At 43.2% G+C, this 24,205-nt stretch overlaps 1 protein-coding gene across 3 annotated transcripts in view; it reads right to left on the bottom strand.

Annotated features, from left to right (window-relative positions):
• The window catches only part of LAMA3 (laminin subunit alpha 3), a 252,215-nt gene that overhangs the window by 163,985 nt on the left and 64,025 nt on the right, over nucleotides 1-24,205 (bottom strand). For all 3 annotated transcript variants that reach the window (XM_081251703.1, XM_081251700.1, XM_081251701.1), the window contains exons 5-11: nucleotides 22,540-22,710; nucleotides 19,926-20,017; nucleotides 16,530-16,645; nucleotides 13,190-13,308; nucleotides 4,549-4,639; nucleotides 2,500-2,631; nucleotides 1,057-1,119 (exon numbers count right to left, since the gene is read on the bottom strand). In XM_081251703.1, coding sequence (XP_081107829.1) covers nucleotides 1,057-1,119; nucleotides 2,500-2,631; nucleotides 4,549-4,639; nucleotides 13,190-13,308; nucleotides 16,530-16,645; nucleotides 19,926-20,017; nucleotides 22,540-22,710 — 784 coding nt within the window. The remainder of the gene's footprint in view (nucleotides 1-1,056; nucleotides 1,120-2,499; nucleotides 2,632-4,548; nucleotides 4,640-13,189; nucleotides 13,309-16,529; nucleotides 16,646-19,925; nucleotides 20,018-22,539; nucleotides 22,711-24,205) is intronic.

Here is a 24,205-nt window from a genome sequence, read left to right as displayed (position 1 = left end):
GCAATGTGCCACGCCCTTCTGAGCATGTGTGTCCCTGTGAGCACCACTGTGGGTTCACATAGCCAACTGCTCACAGCTCCAGAATCAAACCCAAAGGCCTGGAATACTCTCATATGGGTTAATTTACACCTACATTGTGGATGACTCCCATTTAAAAGTAACACCTTGTGCAGGACACAACCCTGCATATCATAATCTATCACGTTAGTGATTTTACTTGTTTGTGTATTAAATATGTTATTGTAGGAGTCACCCCCACCCCCGACTGAAATATAAGCTCCAGGAGAGTTGGGAAATTCGTTTCACTAAGTCCCCAGCAGCCAGAACAGTGCTATGCACATAGCAGGTGATCATAAAATACTTGCAGAATCAGGGATTAGGTAGGTGTAGCACCTCTCCACCCCAAAGGCTGCTTCCTGCATCCCCCTGCCACTCTCTTCCCTGGGTGTTTTTCTGGCTGCAGGAGCTCCTCTGACCCCCTGCAGGCTGGGCCCAGAAAGTTAATGCCCCAGAGGTAGCCCTCCATGCACATCAGGTGACTGAAGTTATCTGTTCCATTGGGATAACGCTGAGCAAGTTCTCTGCTGCCTCCCAGAGTTGTTCCGAGGGCTGCAGCTCCAGGAGCTACAGCAGGACCATGACCGCTAACGCATCTTCATAAGGGTTCCCTTCAATCTCAGACTCATTCCTTTACTGATGTTTCCTGGTGTCACCTCCCAAATTAACTACTTGCACTCAATTCTTTTCTCAGAGTCCCTTTATGGAGAACCAAATAACACAGCAGGCAACCGACCGCTACTGAAGGTTTTTGAGCAATCTAGCAACATACAATCTAAAAACTCTTCTTAGTCTCCATCAGGTGGTGCCATTGCAAAGGACAGACTGGAGTAGAGAATGGTGGGGGGTGAGAAGCCCAAATACGACACACCTGCAAGGCACCACCATGGTCCCATGAGGATGACTTGAACTTGGACATAGCCATGTGCACAGGAAGTAGAAAAGGGATATGGAGCATAACATCTTCACTGAAGTTAAACCAAAAGAGAAGTTACTTGCCTTTTATATCTCCAGCTACTGGATCTTCTGAACTTGGTGTAGAAATAGGGAAAATGGGAATTCCTAGAAAAATAGTTTATCAAAAAATACAGAGAAGGATGATTAAGTAGACAGTAAAGTAAAACATTAAATTGCACTACCTAGGAAGATGCCCTCTCAGACTTAGTGAAAGCAGCATGTGGAAACTAACTGAAAGAAAGGAAATGTTGCTACACTTAAAATGCATCTAGTAATAGAACCAGGATGGTCAGACATTCTGATTTGTATATTAATGAACAGAAATGGATATTTCGTGCTCACAATAGCTCAGACATTCTAATTTGTATATTAATGAACAGAAAGGGATATTTCGTGCTCACAGTAGCTAAGTCCCAGTCTAGCAGGGCTGAGCTGGACTTCTTTAGTATCTTTATTATTTTTTAATGTAACATCGAGACTAGCTTTTTAAAAATGTTTTCTTTCAAGTCTTTTCCCCTAAAACTTTGCTTATGAAAATGCAATTTCTGCTCAGCCTCTATCCAGTCATTATAGATTCTAAACTGATTGAGCCCTGATTCAGTGTCACTATGTTTGGGCTTAAAAACTGGTTCTTTTAACTTTAAGATGATCATGTAATTCATCCTCCAAACTGGGACACTTGACAGTGGAAGTGGGTGCTTGTTTAACAATGACCCTGGGAGAGCAGGTGGGAGCCAGGACACGTGCACTCCTGTCCGCAGAGCCCCACAACTCAACATGCTTTTCCGGGGATGGCAGAGTTGTGAGGTGGGAATGGGCAAGAACTAACGCAGCAATGGGGTAGCCTCTTCCTGAGAGCGTGTTTCTCCGTCCTGACCCCAAAGTCCAGTTTTTACACTAATTGCAGAACAAATAGGGTCATGGCTCTTGGAACAGTCTGCACAGCTGACTTCACACACTCCCCTGCTCCACGTTCTACGCTGTTTCTAACAGACACGTATATTTCTCTCCAAGATGCCGAGATGTTCTCTTAGATCACGGCAGTGGGATAAGGTGAGGGCTCTACTGTACAGTGGGAAAGAACAGACACATCCCCCCGGCCACTGGAACTACAACACACACTACGTGTGCCCACGCAAACATCTGGAAGCCCGCGACATTTACTCTAGGTTTATGAAGGAAAACCCCACACATGGATTCCTATTACGTTGAAACTGCCACTATCTGACCCTCTGACCTGCTGAGATGGTAATGTCTATGACACAGCCTAACACTTTGGAGATAAATAACACTATAAAACATACTTATAAAAATGTAATGTTCCCAACTTTGGGGAACATTTCCACACAAATAGAACCTTCCTGGCCCTATTTCTGTCCCTCTACCACCCCCCTGCCCCATGCCTGCCATGCACTCAGGGATCGATGCACAAAGCCCAGGTCAGCGCCAAGAAGCCAGGCCTCTCCTTCCGCCGCTGGGACTTACTGGAGCAAACCGGGAAATGGTGGTAGCCGGCCGCACACTCCTCACAGTGGTCTCCGCGGAAGTTGGGCTTGCAGGTGCAGCGGCCCGAGCCCTGCTGACAGTCCTCCGCGTGGTCGGGGTGACAACTGCAGGCTAAGAGAAATCCCCAAGAGTCCGTCCTTCACTGCACCTCTTAAGGCAAATACGTCCTAATCCTTCTCAGGCAATGTTTACTACTTCATCATTGGCTTCCAGGGATTCTTGAAAGGGCACAGCCTGTTTTCCACTTCACACCTGGTTGATGGTTTGCATTGACTGAACCCCATGGACCCTCAGAGACAAGCTTTAATGAGCAGTCACACCGAGAAGTTCTCGAGGATGTGGTTTATTACACTGAGCACCGCCCAGTTCACCGTGTAGGGGGCAACCCTGCACAAGCCACCACCGGAGGGGCGGGGTGGGCGCATGCTATGGCTCCTGGCAGGGCTGTTGGGCACAGCCTCTCCCAGCTATGAGCCAACTATGAATGTCCACAGAGTGGTCGTCATTACACAGCTGTGATGTGGACACAAGTGTGGGATGCCTAGACATTGATATATGATCTGTGCACAGCACAGCAAGATCGTGCCCGTAACCCAAATGTTAGAATCAAGTGATACAGCCCACTGAAAGCAGTTTTTGCAACCAGCCTGACTATTGGGTTTGCATTCCAGAGGGACACACTTGGGTGTAAAACACTCGGGAACCCTCACTTGGGAGCTTCCCCTGACCTGGCAAAAGTCCTCACCTTGGACAGCAAAAACACTGTCATAGCTCAGCTGAGTCCCTGTCCTGTGAGGAACTGGGAGGCTGGAGAAGTCGTGAGCGCCAAGCAATCCCCTAGCCTGGCTTCTCCTGGTGTCCTTTGCTTAATTTGTTTAGGATTTATGTGTCCTGTGGATTCTTTATGCTAAGCCTCTAATATCTCCACGAGACCACTTCAGTGATGAAGGAAGAAACGAGGAAAGTGATGGAAAACTGAGGCTCCTAATAAGGCATGAGTTTATTCACGATGTCCTGTTTTCCTTTGCCAAAGCTGATTCTTCGTGGGCACAAGATAAATCATGGGCATACTTCATAGGATGATGTGGAAAAGCAAGGGAAAACAAGGACACACTTTTAGTAACTAAGATGCCCTACAGAGGAACAAATCAGAGTTTACACATTCTTTGGATTTTGATGCTCTCAAACATTAATGATATGATGAATGAATTTGGGGGGGAAGATGGGCACAGAAGCCCATTTCAGGACTGGAACTGTTTTCTAGCTGCCATAGCCAGAGAACATAAAAGAACCAAATAAAATACACATGCAGAACAAAGTCTATAATCTGATCTACGACTGATAATTCCACAGGAAAAAAAAAACAGTGGCATTCTTCTGTATAACGGAAGTGGTATGTTACAGCAGCGCTAGACAGATATGAACTATACTCTGGACCTACCAGTTAGTAGTTCTCTCACCTGGGCCAAAATATTTAACTGCTCAGACCCTTTGATTTCTTGATATCTAAAAATGAGACTAATAATACATTATCTTAAGTTTGTTATGATAATTAGATAAGACATTTCTGAAATTATTTAGGCAATGCCTTGCATATAGCAAGTGCTCAATAAATCATAACTATTTTGAATATTATGACTATTATTACATCCTTGTGAAATCATTACTATGTTGCCTTGAGTCTAATTCTGATGAAATTTAAAATTACCGGAGATCATAGAAACGTGTCAAAACAACAGAAAACATTTGTTGCAGGCCTAGTATGCGACAAGCCCAATGCTCAGTATTTTCCTAGGTGGTTTTGATTGCATTTCATTTAATCTTAGAGACTAGATTATCATTTCCATTTATATATATGAAATCTGATTCTCGGAGAGACTATGTAACTGCATGAAGTCACACAGCTAGTAAGGAGTAGAACCAATAATATGAAGAGAGAGAGAAAATAAAGGAAATTACTAGCCAATCAGAATTTAGCCTGATGACCTCCCTGAAGTCTAAGACGCACCAAGTTGGAATGAAACTTACGGATGCAGCCGTCGGGGGCACGGACCGGAACGCCGTAAGGGCGGTAATAGCCCTTAGCACACTTTTCACAGTTTACACCAGCTGTGTTATGCTAGAAAGAAACAAAAGAAACTTAGGGGGAAGAGTAGTGGACAAGTGCTATTCATCCAGAGAAGTAATTCTGTCATACACAATTGTAATGTAAAAGTCACCACAAAAAAAAAAAAAAAAAGCACTGATCTTGACCTTGAATCTCTAAGATTTACCACAGGACACTGGCTTGAACTTGGCTCTGGGATTTTTTTTCCCATTGGAAGAGGAAATGAGGGTAAGTTCCATGAACTGGACAACCCAAGTTTTCCTCTCTACCACTTAACGAAGCACCTGACATTTGAGTGAGCAAAAATTCTAGAGGACCACTCTTCAAAGCTTCATTTGGTAGTGATGAATGGATCATAAATCACCCTTAGGTTTAACCCAAGGAATAAAGGGTTATGTGTGTATTTTTATCTTCTCCAATTTTGGAAAAGACTGCACATACAGATCCTCTTCTCTCGTCATTCCAAAATTTTATCTCTGCTTTAGTCTGAAACCATTTCTCAAACATTTCTGCTACGGGAATGGAAAATGTAGGCATGTGCTTCATACACAGAGCTCATTTTAAAGTACAATACAAGGCAGGCTTTCATATTTCACGGCTAATCCTTGTAATTGCCAGAAAATCAAATTACCCAACATGCATCATCAATTTCCAAGAACTATATACCATGGATCTAGCTCAATTCCACCTCTCTCTCTCTCTTTAATTTGGAAACAATTAGAAGGACAGTGTTCTTTCGCTAATGAAAGGAAAGGCAATAGGAAGTTGAACAAATATAACACACTGACTTAAAAGGAGTCTGCATAGAAACACAGAGAGGAGAACAAAGACCCTTTCTGTATCCTCTACCCTTTTAGATGATTTTATTAATTACAGAATTTTATTTATTACCACTCCTTGTCCTGCGGGCTAAAATCTGAATTCACTTTAACATTGAGGTCTAAAACCATACTGGCCACTTCTCTGACCTAAGGTTTACATGCATAAACATCTTGGACAAACGGGAAACAGCTGTAGTCCACCCTCTCTTCCATCAAATGCCAATGAACCTCTCAACTCTGTTGTTTGCTACTGTGGCTTATAATACACAGAGGACATCAGGTTAAACTTGGCTCCCAATTTTTTTCCCATTGGAGTAGGAAATGAGAAAAAGTTCTCTCAGGTGGGTACCCTGGGTTCTCCCCTTTACCACAAGGTTTGTCTAATGAAGCACCTGCCACAAAGAAGTTATATTTTTAAAACACAAAGAACAGCAACAAATCACCCTAAGAATACCTGTAGTTTGCCTTCAAGTTTTGGGTGGTTCTCTAGGACCCACACCACCTGAGGGCAAGATACACCACTTATCCATGGACACCAAGGTCATGGTTGGACCAATACCAGACGGAGACTCAAGGACAGTAGTGGCTCCAGATTTCAACGTTGGAGGTAGCTAGGAAGCACTCTTGCCGGGAGAAGTGGGTGTCTGGATTTGCATACATACGACACAACACGAGATGAGAAAGCCTCCATTACCCAAGCTAAAGAGTGGGGTGGGCACCGATGGGATCTGTGCAGGAGGTAAGCCCACCCCCACCTACTTCTTTTCCCTTGGCACCATCTAGAGAGGCTTTCTAAGGAACACCCACCTAGAAACCTCAGGCCCTGCTCTGATAATTCTCAGGTCCTAATTCCTCCAAGCAAAACTTTTCCTACATGCTTTTCAATCTTCAGTTAAACGCCATCTCTCTCTGACTCTCTCTCTTTCCCTCAATTCCTTGACCACACCTACAACACTGTTGCTGACTTCTACTTCCGTGAACCTCAAGTACAACAAGACTGTTGGCTAGTCCACTCGTTGGCCACACTCTCCTGGGAAGACCCCATCTGATATTCCATCTGAAGGTCAAAGTGATCTGGCCTCTGTGACCTCTCTGACACATCTAGCCCTGCTCACTCCCCTCCAGCCACGAGGGCCCCTTGTTCCCTCTCAAGGCCCTTTGCCCTGCCGTCCCCTCCACCTGGAAAGCTGTCCCCCAGACAGATGCCTGGTCCATTCTCTCGCTTCTTTCAGGTCTTTACTCAAATGCCATATCCCAGAGAATGGACCACCCTATGTAAAATGTCACATACCCCCAAACCAACACTTAAAATAGTAAACCCAAGAAACAAAAGCGAAATCAATACCACGTGAGAAAACAGCCATCTCTGACAACCACGTGCCCTGCAGGATAACGATCTGGCTCTTACATGCTGGCTGCTTGGCTACCTGAAAGTCCCCAGGCCCAGCCTGCCTGTGATGTTCCCACTTCCTGTTACCTGCCCAGACTGATGGCAGAGATTTCATCATTCTCCCATTACCAGCACTGCACAGAAAAGGCAGGAAACAGTCAGGTTAGCTGGTGCTATGGAATAAATGTTCGTGTTCCCCCCAAGTTCATTTGTGGAAACCTAATCCCTAATGTATTTGGAAATGGGGCCTGGGGAGGTAATCAGATCATGAGGATTGAGCCCTCATGATGGGATTAGTGCCCTTATAAGAAGAGACAGAGAGAGCTTCCTTCCTTTCTCTCTCTCTCCTCCATGTGAGAATACAAGACAATGGCCATCAGCCAGCCAGGAAGAGGGCTCTCACCAGACACTGGATGTGCTGGCACCTTGATCTTGAACTTCACAGCCTCCAGAACTATGAGAAATAACGGTTTATTGTGTAAGCTACCCAGTCTATGGTATATTTGTTATAATGGCCTGAAGTGACTAAGGCAACTGGGTTTCTGATAGGCAGACCTTGCTGTACGGTATGCGTGTTCTACCAGCAAACTCAGATTTCATCTTGAAGCATCACCACGTAGCTCACCAAATCATCTGCCCTGCTGTAGCTGCACCCGTTCTCCTCCCTTCCTGTGCAAGACTCCCCATGTCCCTCTGTATATGGCATAAGATAGGGTTACATTTTCTTCCCAAATGAAGAGCCAATTATTCAACATCATTTATGTACTATCCATCTTTCTCTTCCATCAGAAATGCCAATTTTACCACAAACCAAATTTTAATATCTGCATGAATTTGTTTCTAAATTCTCTATTAGGCTCTATTGAATTATCTATCCTTGCATTGAGTCCACACTCAATTAATACAGATTCACGGTATATTCTGATATCTCACAAGACAAATTTCTCCCGTCATTGTTCATCTTTTCTAAGCTACTTGTCTATTCTCATATACTCTTTTATTGATAAGAACTTTAGAATCAGTCTGTCAATCTTCATTAAAAATCTGATTGAGGGCTTCCCTGGTGGTGCAGTGGTTGAGAATCTGCCTGCCAGTGTGGGGGACACAGGTTCGAGCCCTGGTCTGGGAAGATCCCACATGCCGCGGAGCAACTGGGCCCATGAGCCACAATTACTGAGCCTGCGCATCTGGAGCCTGTGCTCTGCAACAAGCGAGGCCGCGGCCCGCGCACTGCGATGAAGAGTGGCCCCCGCTTGCCGCAACTGGAGAAAGCTCTCGCACAGAAACGAAGACCCAACACAGCCAAAAATAAATAAATAAATAAATAAAATCTGATTAAAATTGCACTGAATTTATAGATTGGTTTTGAAAAAATGGTATATTTATAATACTGAGTCTGGAAACATATTATGCCTTTCCATATAGGTCTTCTTTTATAAACTTCAATAATGTTTTATAGGTTTAAATGTAGCTCCACAGTTAATTTCTTCTATCTGTTGCCTCTTGGAGTACCTCCAAATTGTTCCAATAATCACAGCTGTGTTCTCCTGCATGTATCTGTTTCTGCTTCCTATCTTTCAGGAATCTTTTGAAACTGCTGGTCTGTTGATAACACTCTTTCTTATTTTTCATGCTATTGTGGATTCTGGAAGGAGAGAGTATTTTGCTTGTTTGGTATCTTTCCTGTCATTTTGTAGGATTTGTTGCAGAAGGGAACGTAGCCATATGTGCTCCGTCTGTTTCTTGATCCCATCTCTTAGCTTTGTGTGGTACGTGTATGTGTGTGAAAGAGAGAGAAAAACAAGCAGTTTGGAAATAGTGAGACGGACACATTAGGGACACAAACAGTTCAAGACTTAGATTAGAAGTCGTGTCTCCATGGAAGAAGCTAAAGACTCTGTTTTAGTTAATGGAGATAAAGCATCTTCCAGCATCATCTAAAATAACATGGGTAATCTTCAACCTTAATTAAGAGCAACAATATTTTATCAAACAGAAAGGAATCAAGGAGTCAATCCAGAAATGTTGTGCTCTTGCCTTCTTTCATTGCTCTTTCCCCCAATATTTTATGACCAAAAAATTCAAATTTCACAAAAAACACCTATACTCCCTCTACTAGAGTGTACCATTAACATTTTACTACACTTGTTTTTTCACATAATTATCCATTTACTCATTCTTCTACCCATCCATTAATCCATCTTATTTATGCATTTCAAAATAAATTGCAGATATCAGTTACCGTCCCCTAAATACTTTAGCTATTTATATTAACTGTTATTATAATAACTCCAGTTAATTATATGCATAGCTAAAGTTATGCATATAATTAACTGGAGTTTAATGTTTGTTCATAGTTTTTTTCTTTTGGTATAAAATTTATACACGGGGCTTCCCTGGTGGTGCAGTGGTTGAGAGTCCGCCTGCCGATGCAGGGAACACGGGTTCGTGCCCCGGTCCGGGAAGATCCCACATGCCGCGGAGTGGCTGGGCCCGTGAGCCATGGCCGCTGAGCCTGTGCGTCTGGAGCCTGTGCTCCGCAACGGGAGAGGCCACAATAGTGAGAGGCCCGCGTACCGCAAAATAAATAAATAAAATAAAATAAAATAAAATAAAATAAAATAAAATAAAATTTATACACAAGGGCAAAACTCTTGTACATTCACTGAGTTATAACAAATGCATATATCTGTGAAACTCAGATGTCTATCTAGATACAGAACAATATAACCACCCTGAAAGTGTCCCCATGCCTCTTCCCAGTCAATCCCCACCACCAGCTCCGACAGTGAACCACAGTTCTGATTTTTTCCACTTTTCTTTTTTTTTTTTTTGCAGTACGCGGGCCTCTCACTTTTGTGGCCTCTCCCGTTGCGGAGCACAGGCTCTGGAAGCGCAGGCTCAGCGGCCATGGCTCACGGGCCCAGCCGCTCCGCAGCATGTGGGATCTTCCCAGACCGGGGCACGAACCCGTGTGCCCTGCATTGGCAGGTGGACTCTCAACCACTGCGCCACCAGGGAAGCCCTCCACTATTGATTAGTTTTGCCTGTCCCAAAATTTCATCTAAATGGTCTTCATACAATCGGTATTCTTTGGGGGAAGGCTTTTTTTCACTTAACACGATGCTGTTAAGATTCTTGCACGTTGTTGCACCATCAATAGGTTGTTGCTTCCTACTGCCCGTTGGTATTCCACTGTATAAATATGCCAGAGTGTGTTCCTCCATTCTACCACTGAAGGCCACCAGGGCTATTTCCAGTTTGGGGCTATTGTGCATAAAGCTGCTATAAACTTTTTGTAAACACACATTCCCATTTCTCATGGATAAACGCCTAAGCATGGAATTTGTGAGTCATGGTGTAGGTGTATGTTTAATTATATTTTTAAAACTGCCAGATATTTTCCCAAAGTGATTGTACCACTTTTCACTCACACCAACAATGCATGATAGGTACGGTTGCTCCACATCCTCACCAAAATTGGGGGTAAGTCACTGTAACTATAATTTACATTTCTCTGATGACTCACGATGTTAAGCCCTTTGTTGTATGCTCATTGGCCATTCATACATCCACTTTTGTGAAGTGGCTATTCACATCATTTGCAATTGTATTGGGTTATTTGTCTTTCCATTATTGAGCTGCGGGAGTTCTTTATATTGTGTATCCTGGATACCAACCATTTGTCAGATTTATGTTTTCTGAATATTTTCTCCCTATTCATGGCTTGCCTATTCATTTTCTTCAGTGTCTTTTGTGAGCAGAAGTTTTTAATTTTGATGAAGTCTAATTTGTCAATTTTTCATGGTTATTGCTTCCTATGAACTAAGAAAACTTTGTTCATCCTCGAATCACAAAGATATCTGCCTATATTTTTCTCAAAAGCTTTAATTTTACTTTAGGTCTGATCCATATCAATTTAGTTTTTGTGTATGATTTGAGGTCGGGGTCCGAGTTAATTTTTTTCCCATATAAATCCAGTTACTCCAGAACCATTTGTTGAAAGGACTTTTCTCTTCTCTCCCACCCCCTGTCACTGTATTGCTTTGGTACTTTTATCAAAAATAAAATGTCCAGGGATTTTCCTGGTGGCGCAGTGGTTAAGAATCCACCTGCCAATGCAGGGGACACGGGTTCGAGCCCTGGTCCGGGAGGACACCACATGCCACGGAGCAACTAATCCTGTGCACCACAACTACTGAGCCTGCGCTCTAGAGCCCACGAGCCACAACTACTGAAGCCCGCGCACCTAGAGCCTGTGCTCCACAACAAGAGAAGCCATCGCAAAAAGAAGCCCGTGCACCACAACAAAGAGTAGCCCCTGCTCGCCGCAACTAGAGAAAGCCCGCGGGCAGCAACGAAGACCCAACGCAGCCAAAAATAAATAAAATAAAATAAATTAATAAAATAAAATGTCCACATGTGAGTCTGTTTCTGTGCTCCCTATTCTGCTACACAGATCTATTCTTCTAGTCTTATGTCAATAGCACCATGTTTTCATTACTGTAGCTTTATAGTTAATCTTGAAGTAAGATAATATAAGTCCTCCAATTTTATTCTGTTTCTTCAAGATGGTTTTGGATATTCTAGGTCGTTTACATAACCATATAAATTTTAGAATCCATTTGTCAACTTCTTTTAAAAAAAAATAACCTGAATTAATTCTGTAGAGCAATTTGGGGGGAACTGGTATCTTAATAATACTGAATCTTCCAATCCACAAATATATTACATCTTTCTATTTATTTAGTCTTTCTAGATTTCTCTCAGAAAAGTTTTTTTAGCTTTAATATAGAGGTCTTGCATGTCTTTTGCTAAATTTAGTCCTAAGCATTTTATGTTCTTTGTTACTATTTTTAATTGAATTTTAATTTCATTTTCCTATTGTTTGCTACTAGTATATACAGCTGGTTTTTCTATATTATCATTGTATCCTGCAATATTACTAAATTCTATTAGTTCTAGTAATTATTTTGTACATTCCTTAGGTTTTACATAAAGAATCATGTCATCTACAAATAGAAACAGTTCTACTTCTTCCTTTCCAATCTTAATACCTTTTGTTTCTTTTTCTTGTCTTATGCAGAGGTTAGCACCTCCATGGCACTGCTTCACAAAAGTGATGAAAGCAAGCATCCTTTCTTGTTCCCAGTCTTTAGAAGGAAAGAGTTCAATATTTCATCACTTACATGATGTTAGTTGTAGGGTTTTCATAAATACCCTTCATCAGATTGCAGACAGTCCAGTGCTTCTGCAACTTTAATGTGCATGCAAATCACCTGAAGGTCTTGTAATGCATAGCTTTAAGAAGATCCTGGGATCTTTCACTTATCCGTGAAACCCTGTGATTTGTAACAAACCTATGACTTATATTTACTTGTATTTTAATTAACTATGGTGACAGATGATATAAAATGTGTGGAGTGGGAGACAGGTGGAGAATGGTGGGTCTCTCTAAGGGTGTGTAGCCCTGGTTCCACATAAACGGGCATCTCACATAAAGAGTGCCTCCTTACTGGCAACATTAATGACACATCACTCTAAAAGCACACAAGACAAAATGACAATATAGACCAAACTCATGAACATTTTACACAATTTTTTTTTTTTTTTTTTTTTTTTGCGGTACGCGGGCCTCTCACTGTTGTGGCCTCTCCCATTGTGGAGCATAGGCTCTGGACGCACAGGCTCAGCGGCCATGGCTCACGGGCCCAGCCGCTCCGCGGCATGTGGGATCTTCCCAGACCGGGGCACGAACCCGTGTCCCCTGCATTGGCAGGCAGACTCTCAACCACTGCGCCACCAGGGAAGCCCTCATTTCACACAATTTTTAATGAATATCTCAAGGCAGATATACATATACCCTCCTCTGCCATACACTCCTCTTACCTAAATTCTAGTGAACCCAATCGTCCTTATAGGAGGGATGAAAAATCCATTTTTCTTATTTAGTGTCAACAGCAGACATCATTAATTGATCATGATATACTTCCTCTAGATTCAGAATCCATTTGAAAACAGGATTTAGAGTCAGCACAGAAGTTGATACCTATTTGCCCTCCTATCTTAGAGCCTTTCTAATATAAGATGGATAGCAGTCAGGATGACAGCCAGGAATTCTCCCCTCCATTTAGGCAAAGACCCAAATGAAGAATCTAATCAATGGAGTTTGGACAAACATGCTTCAGTCCATTTTCCCTAAATTACATCCAGCTAACGAAGCTTTCTGTGTACAAAAGTGGAGAAATGGTATCAGAAAACCCTTAGAATTGCATATCACTTTCTTGACATCTTTTTAGAGCAGGGCTTACTGAGTGTTCATTTCCTGCTTTGACTTAAATCGTGCCTCACCTGACAGTCAATGCAGACCCCTCCACCTGCACAGATGCCTTGGCTATTCAAGCTTGCCCGCTGCCTCTCAACTTCTGGATCATAGTAGCAGTCGATGGCGTGGCCATGGCAGTTGCATGCTGAAAAAAGAGCATTCTAAGTTAGTACTCCACCGTGACTATGATAGCCTTCGTAAATTCCCCCAGAGGGTATTGTTGCTCACTGAGCTACAAGAATGTCTATTCTGGAACACCAGGGATACCCCCAGTGGAAAATTGGGGGGATTTTTACACAAAGACCCGCCTATAATCATATGCAATTTATACCTTCTTTTATCTGATATTAAGTGAGAGAGGTTTCTCTTTTTTAAAAAATAAGATATATAATTACAAATTAAGTTAAACCAAAATGCCAATTAAGCTTTATGCACAAAGAGAATATTACTACTACTGCTATTGTCAAGAATAACTGAGGGACTTCCCTGGTGGTCCAGTGGTAAAGAATCCGCCTTACAATGCAGGGGACGCAGGTTCAATCCCTGGTCAGAGAACTAAGATCCCACATGCCGCAGAGCAACTAAAGCCCGAGTGCCACAACTACTGAGCTCGTGCACCTCAACTACTGCCTGCATTGCCACAAACTACAGAGGCCATGCGCTCTGGAACCCACGCGCCACAACTAGAGAAGAGAAAAACCACACTCCACAGCTAGAGAGTAGCCCGCACACCACAACAAAGAGCCTATGCACTGCAACGAAAAAAGATCCCGCATGCCTCAACAAAGATCCCACGTGCCACAACTAAGACTCAAGGCAGCCTATAAATAAATAAATAAATAAATAAGAATAACTGAGTTCTTGGTACACTGTGAAAAGCATTTTACGTGCATTATCTCATTTAATCTGCACAATAACTTTCTAAGGGTGGTGCTATTATGCCTGTAGCCCAGATGGGGAGGCTGAGGCTTAGAGAGGTTAAGGGATGTGCACATAGTCACAGACTTCACGAGTAAGAGAGGCAGAATCCTGACTTGTCTTTCTGTGACTCCAAAACCTATTCCCAGTCAACACTCTAAGCCTTTCATCCCAGCACTATCTATAATAGTGATCAATTGGAAATAATCCTAACATCTAATTATAGGGAAATGGCTAAGCAAACAACAGTATATTTGCTTGCCTGTCAGTTTTGTGAAGTCAAGAACTGCTCCTGTGTTGTCTGTAATAGAGCATCGTCCCCAGTACACAGTAAGTACTCAAACACTTTTTAAATACACTTGAATCCAGAGAACAATACTATTGAATATGTGCCATCAAAAAAGATGTCAAAGAGTTTTTAATGATATGGGAAAATATTTTAAAATATCAAGTGAAAAAGCTCAGGATATAAAATTGTATAAATAATATACCCTTGAGCATTTAAAGTATGCATGAAAAAAATACCTAACAAAATATTAATAGTGGTTCTCTTTGGGTAGTAAAAGTATTAATGATTTTACTTAAAAAAAATTTCCAAGTTATCTACAAGTACTGTATGATGCTTCTAAAATTAGGAAATATGATTTAAACCCCATTTAGGATTTTCATCTTTGCCAAGATGAAAAAAGGTCTAACAAGTAAAACACTCATTCTCTCTTAGGCAGAATATATATTCACTACTTTCCACCTAGATCCGATTTTCCAAGTCTTTCTAGGAATTTATGTGTTTTAACCAAGTTCTCGGATAAATCTATTAGGATTAGGTTTTCAAGTTACCCTGTTTTTAACAAACTGAGCCCTTTCTTATTTTCATTTCCTCAGTGGTGCCATGATTATTTTTTAAATTCTAAGCATTTACATTTACTATGTCAGTTATTTCTTAAGAAGTCTATTTATTTTGAATTGCAGTAACTCAAATGGAATTTAGAAAGCATCTAACATATATCTTAACAGGTCTGATTTCCATAGGCTGTTTATAATTTTTAACCATTTTGGCAAGTGTAAAAAGAAAAGTGTACTTATTCAGTCAAAGTATCCTAAACCAGCACCTGAAAGTATTGGAAGAAACAACCCCCGATTATTACTTTTCCCTCTTTGGGGCCTTGTTATCTAGGGGTGAGGACTCAGGAATTCACTGCACAGGAACCTGTTAACTATGACTCTAAAGTGAGAATGGCCATCCGGGTAACGACCTGGACCTAGAGATCACCTGAGCGTTCACCTTGAGCAACACCTTCCAACAATGTTAGCATCTCTCAAAGCGTGCTCAGAATTCCCCACTGGAAATGCATTTTCAGTAATTTTGCTGGTCACAGAGATCATCAGTCTCATCTCTTAAAATTACAAGAACTATTTGGCCAGAAAGTATAAAGTACAGATTCTTTCTCACACATCTAGTTCAACAAACCTGGATCCAAACGCCTTTTGGTCACTTCAGAAAAACAAATCCGGGCTTCCCTGGTGGCGCAGTGGTTGAGAGTCCGCCTGCCGATGCAGGGGACACGGGTTCGTGCCCCGGTCCGAGAGGATCCCACATGCCGCGGAGCGGCTAGGCCCGTGAGCCATGGCCGCTGGGCCTGCGCGTCCGGAGCCTGCGCTCCACAAGGGGAGAGGCCACAACAGTGAGAGGCCCGCGTACCACAAAAAAAAAAAAAAAACCAAATCCGTCTTCAAATGCTAAGAATATTCAGAAAAAATAGGCCACAGTCTCCAAAGCCAATAACTAAAAGTTCCAAAAATGTTTCCAGCAATTGGAATAAATATATGGCCTTCTAAGAAGATGGGTTTAAAAGAAAATCTTCAGTTGGATGTCATGGGCTTGTTTGTTTAAATAACAGTCTTCTTACTTTATATTGTGCCCATAATTAAAAGCAGCCTCTCCTCTTTCTTCCTTCCTTCTCTGGTCCCCTCCATCCTGCATCCCCCTCAGTCCTATTCCCTCAATACTTCCAGCTCTCTGTTTAGACATCAATCTCACCACCTTCTCTGAATGTCGGTCCTCACAATAATTAGGATTCCAATCCAGTATCACATCCTAAGAAATGATAAGGGTTTACCATTTAATAGTGGCTGCAACACATTTTAGATTGCTAAAAAGAAAGGCCAATTGTCAAAGCCCAATCCTTGCATATAGTGAATGCTTAATATATATTAATGAGCGTTAGTGTTGTTATTTTTGTTCTCATATTTGTATCTGAATTTAGAGTGGGGCACTGTTACCTCCAGTCTGTGAGTTATTTGCTGCATCAGACAGTTCTGAGCCCCTAAGACCGACATGATCTCGCCCTCTTCATGAGCACGGGGAAAACACTGCATCAGTCCTTAGAGATGGGGGGATGGGGACCATGGGTGGGGCCTCGCTTCCTAGCACCCCTCCCCCACACTCACCTTCACACTCATTGCGCTGCTCCCGCGTGGCAGGCCGCCAGTGCCTCTGATTGTACCCTGCACAACAGCGATCACATGTCTCCCCACAGGTGTGGTGCTGGCATTCACACCGAAACCTGGGCATGTAGCAAAGCACACCTCAGTTACTGAAAAGTTGTTTGTTTGTTTGTTTGTTTAACTGAAGTATAAGATCCGTTGCTCCTGTGTGAAAAACTGAGTCAGCACGGTCCCGCATGGTACCATTGAGTGATTATGAGAACAAAGCACTTTGCAGACGCTATTTCAAGTCCCCCGATCTCGCTTACTATCTCCATTTTACAGGTGGTGACACTAAGATCCGGAGATGTTTAAACACTTGCCAAAGGTCAGGAGATGGTAAACCGAGGGCCAGATTTCTAACTTAAGTTTGTCTGACTCCAAAGTCCCAGCTCTTTCTTCTCTATTAATGTTATATAACGATAAATCAACACAGGAGCAAGCAAGTGCTGAGTGTACTGAAGGTGTGTTGAATATCAACATCTTCACAAAAATCTAGAGTAGTCCTGTGAGATGGGTCAGGTTTCTTACTTTCAACCCGGGGTCTAGTGCAGAGATTCACCAAATCCAAGAGACAGTTACTAACAAGATCTCATAGGACCCTGCTCCAAGAGTCCATGCCAGCTCCAACAAACAGCTCTATCACAGGAACCAAAGCTCAGATTACTCAACAAAGCAATGGGGTAAAGACAAAACTCGACATTCAAAGAACTATACACCTGCCTTAGAATGTTTCTGAGCTAAAATGAAATCGTTGTAGCCATGGTGTTGGATGAGAACTCCAAGCTCTGAGCTTCCATTCGTCTGTGCTTGAAAGAGGATTCAAAACAGAGTCTAAGACTCTTAGCTGTGCCCATGGGGATCCCCTCAGCTGTTCTGAGGGGAGGTGGGATGGTTATGCTCCTACGGGAAGGTGTCATCCCTCTCCCAACTCAGCTCCCCGTTAAAGCAAATGGACATAGATTTAACTGGCGGCACAGAACAGCTGGAGTCCAAATGGGCTTTTGTCAGAGATGCAATTTCAGCTCATTGCCAATGACGTGTTTATTTGCAAGCTGAACTGAAAGAATATTTAGGGGAAATTGCTTGAAGAACATATAGCCCTACTACTCTTTTTTTTTTTTTTTTGGAGGAGGGGTTTATTGTGGAGTCCAACTACCCTTATAGGAAGATTCACACTGAGCACTGAAAAAGAAAACAGAGCTGGGAACTTGTCTGAATCATATTGTCACTCCCAAATAATTGCTTTTTCTGACTCTCAGCCCAGGTTGATGGTTGATGTAGAAAATTTGTCCTTGCATCAGTTGTAAGGATGTTATTGAAGATGTTGACTGGAAAATCCTCTTCACAATGGCCACTCCATCCACCTCCAGGTAGATCTCATCTGGCCCTAGCATCAACACTCATCTTCTCCTACACAACTGATTACTTTTTAGATTATGATCATAGTGAAATATGAAACTGAGCAGGTCTCCCTTTTTGAGTTGACTGCCAGGAAGCTCAGAATTAAATCTGTGATCCATCCATGTTCCCATACATCAAAGTCAGCATGGTACCCATGCCTGATTAAATCCTCCTCTGCCTCATCAATAGGTTCTGCTTGATTTCTGATTGTCCAGCCATGGCTCCCTCCATTGTCACTGAATCCCCTTCAATATAAGATTCTTTCCTATTCATGGAGGCCTCCATGGGTCATTTGTGCAGGTCACAACAGGCAGGGGGAGGCAAGGCAGTTGTGCTGATATAGACCAGTGGCAAACTGAGCCTTTCACTGAGGGATGGGGAGACAGCCTCTCCACTCACACACACTGGGAGCAGTAAACTGCTCAGTGCAGAACCCCCCAGGTCTGCCAAGGGCACAGGGCTCGGCAGCTCTTCCAAGTGGGAAGCTCAACCCCTCTCTGATGGCTTCTCCTCCTCTCCCAGGTGGCACCACTTTATCTCAGGCTCAGGGACCAAGAGTGACCTCTTTTCTCTCCTCTCGTTCCAACTCAGGTCTTCCCTGACCCGGTTTCTAGTGCCTTAGGGCCTACCCTTCAGGAGTCTACATGGCAATGATGGTTTAATCATTAATAAGCTCCTTGCTGATTAAGGGCTAGTCAGTTGATGGATTCACACTGCTATCTCAGAGAGCACCACCGGATCCCTGAAGGAGGGCTGACAGCCTTAGGGATTGTTTCTAGACAGGGAGAAGGGCGCCACAAACTTACCACACAAGTTGGTAGCTGGCACCTCTGCCTGACCATGAACTAGGCCTTATGATGTACAAGCCTGAATTTGACTAACAGTAAAATGTACCCCTGGTAAATGCTGCTCATGTGGAATTGGAGACTTTAAATAAAACACTGAGAGACAATCATTACTATATCCAGTGTCTGGTAATTTCCAGCCCTTCAAAGTATCCTTCCTAAGGTGATAACACGAGTGTATACAATTGCATAACACAATATTTGAGATCCATGCATCTTACTGTATGTGAAATATACCTCAATTAAAAGCAAAACAGTGTTACACCCATGTTCATAGCAGAATTATTCACAATAGCTAAAAGATGGCAGTAACCTAAGTGTCCATCAACAGATGAACAGGTAAGCAAAACGTGGTGTATATATAATGAAATATTATTCAGCCTTAAAAAGGAAGGAAATTCTGACACGTGCTATAGTGAGGACAGTATGCGAAGTGAAATAAACCAGTCACAAAAAGACAAATATTGTGTGATTCCACTTCTACAAGGCACTTAAGAGTAGTCAAATTCATTGAGTAGAATGGTGTTGCCAGGGGTTGCTGGGAGGAGGGAATGCAGAGCTGCTGTTTAATGTGTACAGAGTTTCAGTTCTGCACAATGAAAAGAGTTCTTGGCTGCACAACAATGTGAGCGAACTGAACACTAGTGAACTTAAACCACCCCCACTTAAGAAAGGTTAAGATGGTAAACTTTATATTATGTACACTTCACCACAATTTTAAAGATGAAAAAGGATTTGAAAACATATACCCCTGATCTCACTAGACCAGGGATGACAAACAAATATTATTTTTCTTGCCAACTCTACTCAATTATTTGTGGCTGCCTGGGGCACTGTCTGGAGCAGGGGTGGGGGAAGGGGGTTTGGGTGGCTTTGTACCTGATCATGCAGAGAGTGCTGTGATTGATTAACTATGTCTGCTATGGGCTGGTTGCAGGTGAGAGGGAAATGTGGGGGTGGAGGAGGGGAGACATACACATCACCTACTTATTGACATTGCAACATTCTTATTGCGGCCAGGAACTTAGGAAGTATTTAATAGGATGTAATCATCTACTGAAACAATTAGATTTATTCACAGAAAGCTGAAAAATGTGTACAATGTACTCACAGTTTTTCAGGATTGTTTGCACTGCACACTTCAGCATGGCCATTGCAAACACACCGCCCACCAATGCTGATATCCTTTATGCTATAATAATACTATAGAACAGAAAACAGAACGTGTCAGTTTTACTAAACCCCAATGTAAACTTTCCTTTACTAACCTTTAACATACATCTGTATTGACCCTGCTTCCTTCCATCCTGTACTCCTGAGCCTCCCTCAAAACAAAAGGAGCCACTGTTTGGGTGTAACTTTTCTTACAAAGCAAATACATTCCCCAATCAAATTTAATAGCACACTGCTGAATTTGTCCATTTTTAAAAATCAAATGCTTTAAATGCACAGAGGGAAATTACCTCGGAAAAGAATCATACGCTATAGCCTTTGGGAAAGGGATTAAGTGCTTCCTAGTTTCTCTCTTTTTTAAATGTAAATCTTGAGTTCCATAAATTGGACATATCTATTTACCAAAAAACATAATTTTTATAACAAAAATTTTGTAACTACTGTGTTTAGGCTTCAGGAAAGGAGAGAAAATTCACAAAGATGGATCAGATACGGCGCTGAGACTGGCAGGACCCGCTAGCAGTTGCGGAAGCCTTGCTAGGTCGGGGTTAATAAAGCCAAAGGCAGAGCTTCAAGCTCCAAAAGGCCAGACAGTTTCAGACCCGGCTGAGGCTCGGTCCCTAGACCAGGCCAACGATATGCATAGGCCATCTCATGGACAAGGCACGTCTCCAGCATGGTGGAGGCCTCTCCACTTGTGACCATAGGTGGCACCATCCGCCAGCTCCCTTACTTCTCAGACTCGGCAGGAGGCACAGGACTCAGTAAGGAATTCAGAGGGTGTGAAATCATCTTTCTCACTGAGGTCATGCCACCAGTGAGAATATCTGTCAGTGAGGAAGTCTGTGAATTCACAGGGACAAGAGGGGTTTTGTATCTTTTTGTTGTTGCTGAGATTAGTCATCCTAAACCTCCCCACAGTCACTCAGGGTTGGGGTTCTGTTCTGATCTCCCTAAAAGCTGTTAAGTATCTTAGCTTCCCGGCAACGTCTTACTTAGTCTAAAGGCATCAACAATCCCTCTTGTTCACATGGATACAATTCAGTATTGGAGGGCTTCTGTGACAAGTTCACACTCAGAAGCTTTCATGCTGATCACCACAGAAATTTCTCTCTACACATGGGTTAGGGCAGCAGCGGAAAGAGAGAAGCCCTCCATCAGCCTTCACCCCAGCACACATGATACGTGTGATAGGACACCTGGTATTCTGGCTCGTCCACTTAAAGAAGCAACCTAGACCGCTGGGGAGGGAGTGTCAAGATTATATATGTGATGCGTTCCACAAAAATTACTTCATAGAGAAGACTACGTTCACCTAAGTGAAAAGAAATCTACATGCATACGAGTACCAATCTCTCAACCCTAAAAAGACAAAAAAAAAAAGTGGTGAGGTACATTTGTGGCGAGGCTCCAAAACACCTGGAGGAATGGAAACGCAGTCTGGCTACAGTTGATCAGAAAGCCCGGCTCGCCCTTGTAAATTGTGTTCTTGGATCCAGCTGTAGTTCCCACATACAACGGCTCAGAGGGAGCTAAGGGGGCTTAAAAAGTCAGAAAACAGGCCACCTACACTCCAGATGACTGGCCTTTTTGGAAAATGCTCAAAACTGTAGCAAAACTTAACTTTTCTCTCTCCCTTCCTTTCCCAGCTCCCTGACTTACTTCCCTAAGAAGCCAAACTCTGTAAGGTAAGCTGGCATCTTCCATTCACCCTCCCAGGTCCACTCTCCACCCCTCTCCACCCTGCCCTTTGCCCTGGGGCTAAACTTTATGGGATGACAAGGGCCTCTTGCTCTCTGGCCTCCTGTTAGGTTTGACCATTGGGAGGAACTGGGAGGGAATGGGAGGGTGGGAGAAGAGTGAGCTCAGGGTATTTATTCTGTTGGTTCCCTCTGTGCCCAGGCGACAGGGTACCGTCCTGACACTGAGAGTAAACGATGTTCATCTAACCCTAGTGGAGGGTACTTCTGCTCACTGATGCCCACACCCCTCTGCTTTGGCTCGATTACATTACCCAGCCTCCTGCATCTCCACGGGGCTCTATGACCAGTTCCTGCCAATGGAAGTGAGCTCTGCGGTTAGGAGATGGTTCCTTCCTATGCTCTTTCTCTCTTCCCCCATCTGCTGACCAGGTGCAGGAGGTGCAGAGGAGGACCCTGAGGTCCTACAGGATGGCTGTGCCTCTACAGAGAAACAGCCTGGTTCCCTGAATAACTGTGTGGAGCTGATCCCACCTGCTGAACCACATTAGACTGTGACATGAGCAAAAAATTAACCTTTATTGTGTTCGCCTCTGAGACTTGGGGATTATTTGTTATAATAGCAGACTAATACCAGGATGGCTGTCCTCTTTTGCCTTTCATCTTCTCTGAGTATGATTTGTCTTTAACCACCAAACTTCTAAGCTATACCTAGTATTTCAGACAAGAACAACTCTTATGCCTATGACATTACTGGCTATAAAGTTTACTTGAAGGAGTTCGAGGCAATGAATTTGATAAGCAAACAAGGTACCAAAAGCTGCTGTCTTGGCACTTAAAAGCACTACTCACCCGCCGAGTGACGGTTGGATCTCTCTGTGCTTTGGAGATGAGGTGTCCAAGAAGAGTGTTGGTTCGGAGAAAACGCAGGCGGATGTTTGTTGCCTTGGTGAACTCCCTCAGGGTGTGAGAGAAAGTAAAATTTTTTGCGCCTGGACGACCATTTATCAAGGACACCACAACCTAAAAGAACCACACACATATAGAGGGGGAAAAAATCCTTTTATCAAAACTTAGCTGCAAGTAGCTAAAAATAACTCACATGCCCCCAAACACTTAACTTGGTTTCTTTGAGTCATTAGATGTTTCAAAACCTGGGCTCTCAGGTTTTGTAAATCATTTCATTTACAAACCCTTTGTTCTATCACTGTCATTGTGGGGCTATAAACACTATGAAATGTTCAAAGTATAACATTAAAATCTACAAATATAAAGAAACAATTTTTGTCAAGCTGCATCAAAGAAACAAAGCTAAAGTAATCTAAAATCCCGAAAGAGGGTGAAAAAAGGAAGTCTTTGGATATAAAGTTGGCAGTGAACAGGACAAAAAAAAATCTATATAAAACCCAGGTTTAGGTTTTTTTTTTTTTTTTTTTTTTGCCCACACCACGCAGCATGAGAGATCTTAGTTCCCCGACCAGGGATCGAACCCCGCAACCCCTGCAGTGGAATCACGAAGTCTTAACCACTGGACCGTCAGGGAAGTCCCCCAGGTTTTGTTTTAAAGCTTGAGGCGATGAAGTCCAAGTCCCAACCAGTTACTGAGACATGGAACACTGACCGATCACTGGAAGATACTAGATACAGCTGCTCAAGAAAGATCCCTCTACCTAAGGAGGAGACTGACACCCTTTAAAGAAGTTCATTGGAAACTCACTCCATGGGATGCTTCTCTGATCTTCCCCACTCTCTTTTCTCATCTTCCCTAACAACAGCCTGGGTGACTTCACAAGGACCACATGCAACCCCAATGAGACAGCAATTGTTTTCTCCCCTACAGATGATGCCCATCCTGCCAAAAAGGATCAGGGATTAGTTCTGCCACCAACCCCTCCACTCCCTACTCTTACGGGAGGCAATGTGCTTGTGAAGCAGTGGGAGGGGTCTTCACCACAATCACCAGTGACTCACTTTCTAAATAGTCCACCAGAAAAAAGAGTTCAAGACCTGTGGGCCGTGAATCCAGAATCCTGAATTCCCAAGGAAAATTAGACCTGAAATAGAATTTGCAATGTCGGAGCCCGGAGGAAGATGGCGGAAGAGTAAGACGCAGAGATCACCTTCCTCCCCACAGATACATCAGAAATTCATCTACACGTGGAACAACTCCTACAGAACACCTACTGAACGCTGACAGAAGACCTCAGACCCCCCAAAAGGCAAGAAACTCCCCACATACCTGGGTAGGGCAAAAGAAAAAAAGAATAAACAGAGACAATAGGCTAGGGACGGGTCCTGCACCAGTGGGAGGGAGCCGTGAAGGAAGGAAGGTTTCTACACACTACAAGCCCCTTCGGGCGGAGACTGCAGGTGGCGGAGGGGGAAAGCTTCGGAGTAGTGGAGGAGAGCACAGCAACAGGGGTGTGGAGGGCAAAGCGGAGAGATTCTGGCACAGAGGACCGGTGCCCTCAGGCACACACCAGCCCGAGAGGCTTGTCTGCTCAGCCGCCGTGGCGGG

Source organism: Mesoplodon bidens (assembly GCF_964165515.1).
Source record: "Mesoplodon bidens genome assembly, chromosome: 13".
Taxonomy (NCBI): Eukaryota; Metazoa; Chordata; class Mammalia; order Artiodactyla; family Ziphiidae; genus Mesoplodon; species Mesoplodon bidens.
The sequence above is the reverse complement of the archived record's forward strand: the minus strand, read 5'-3'. Positions and strand labels throughout refer to the sequence as shown.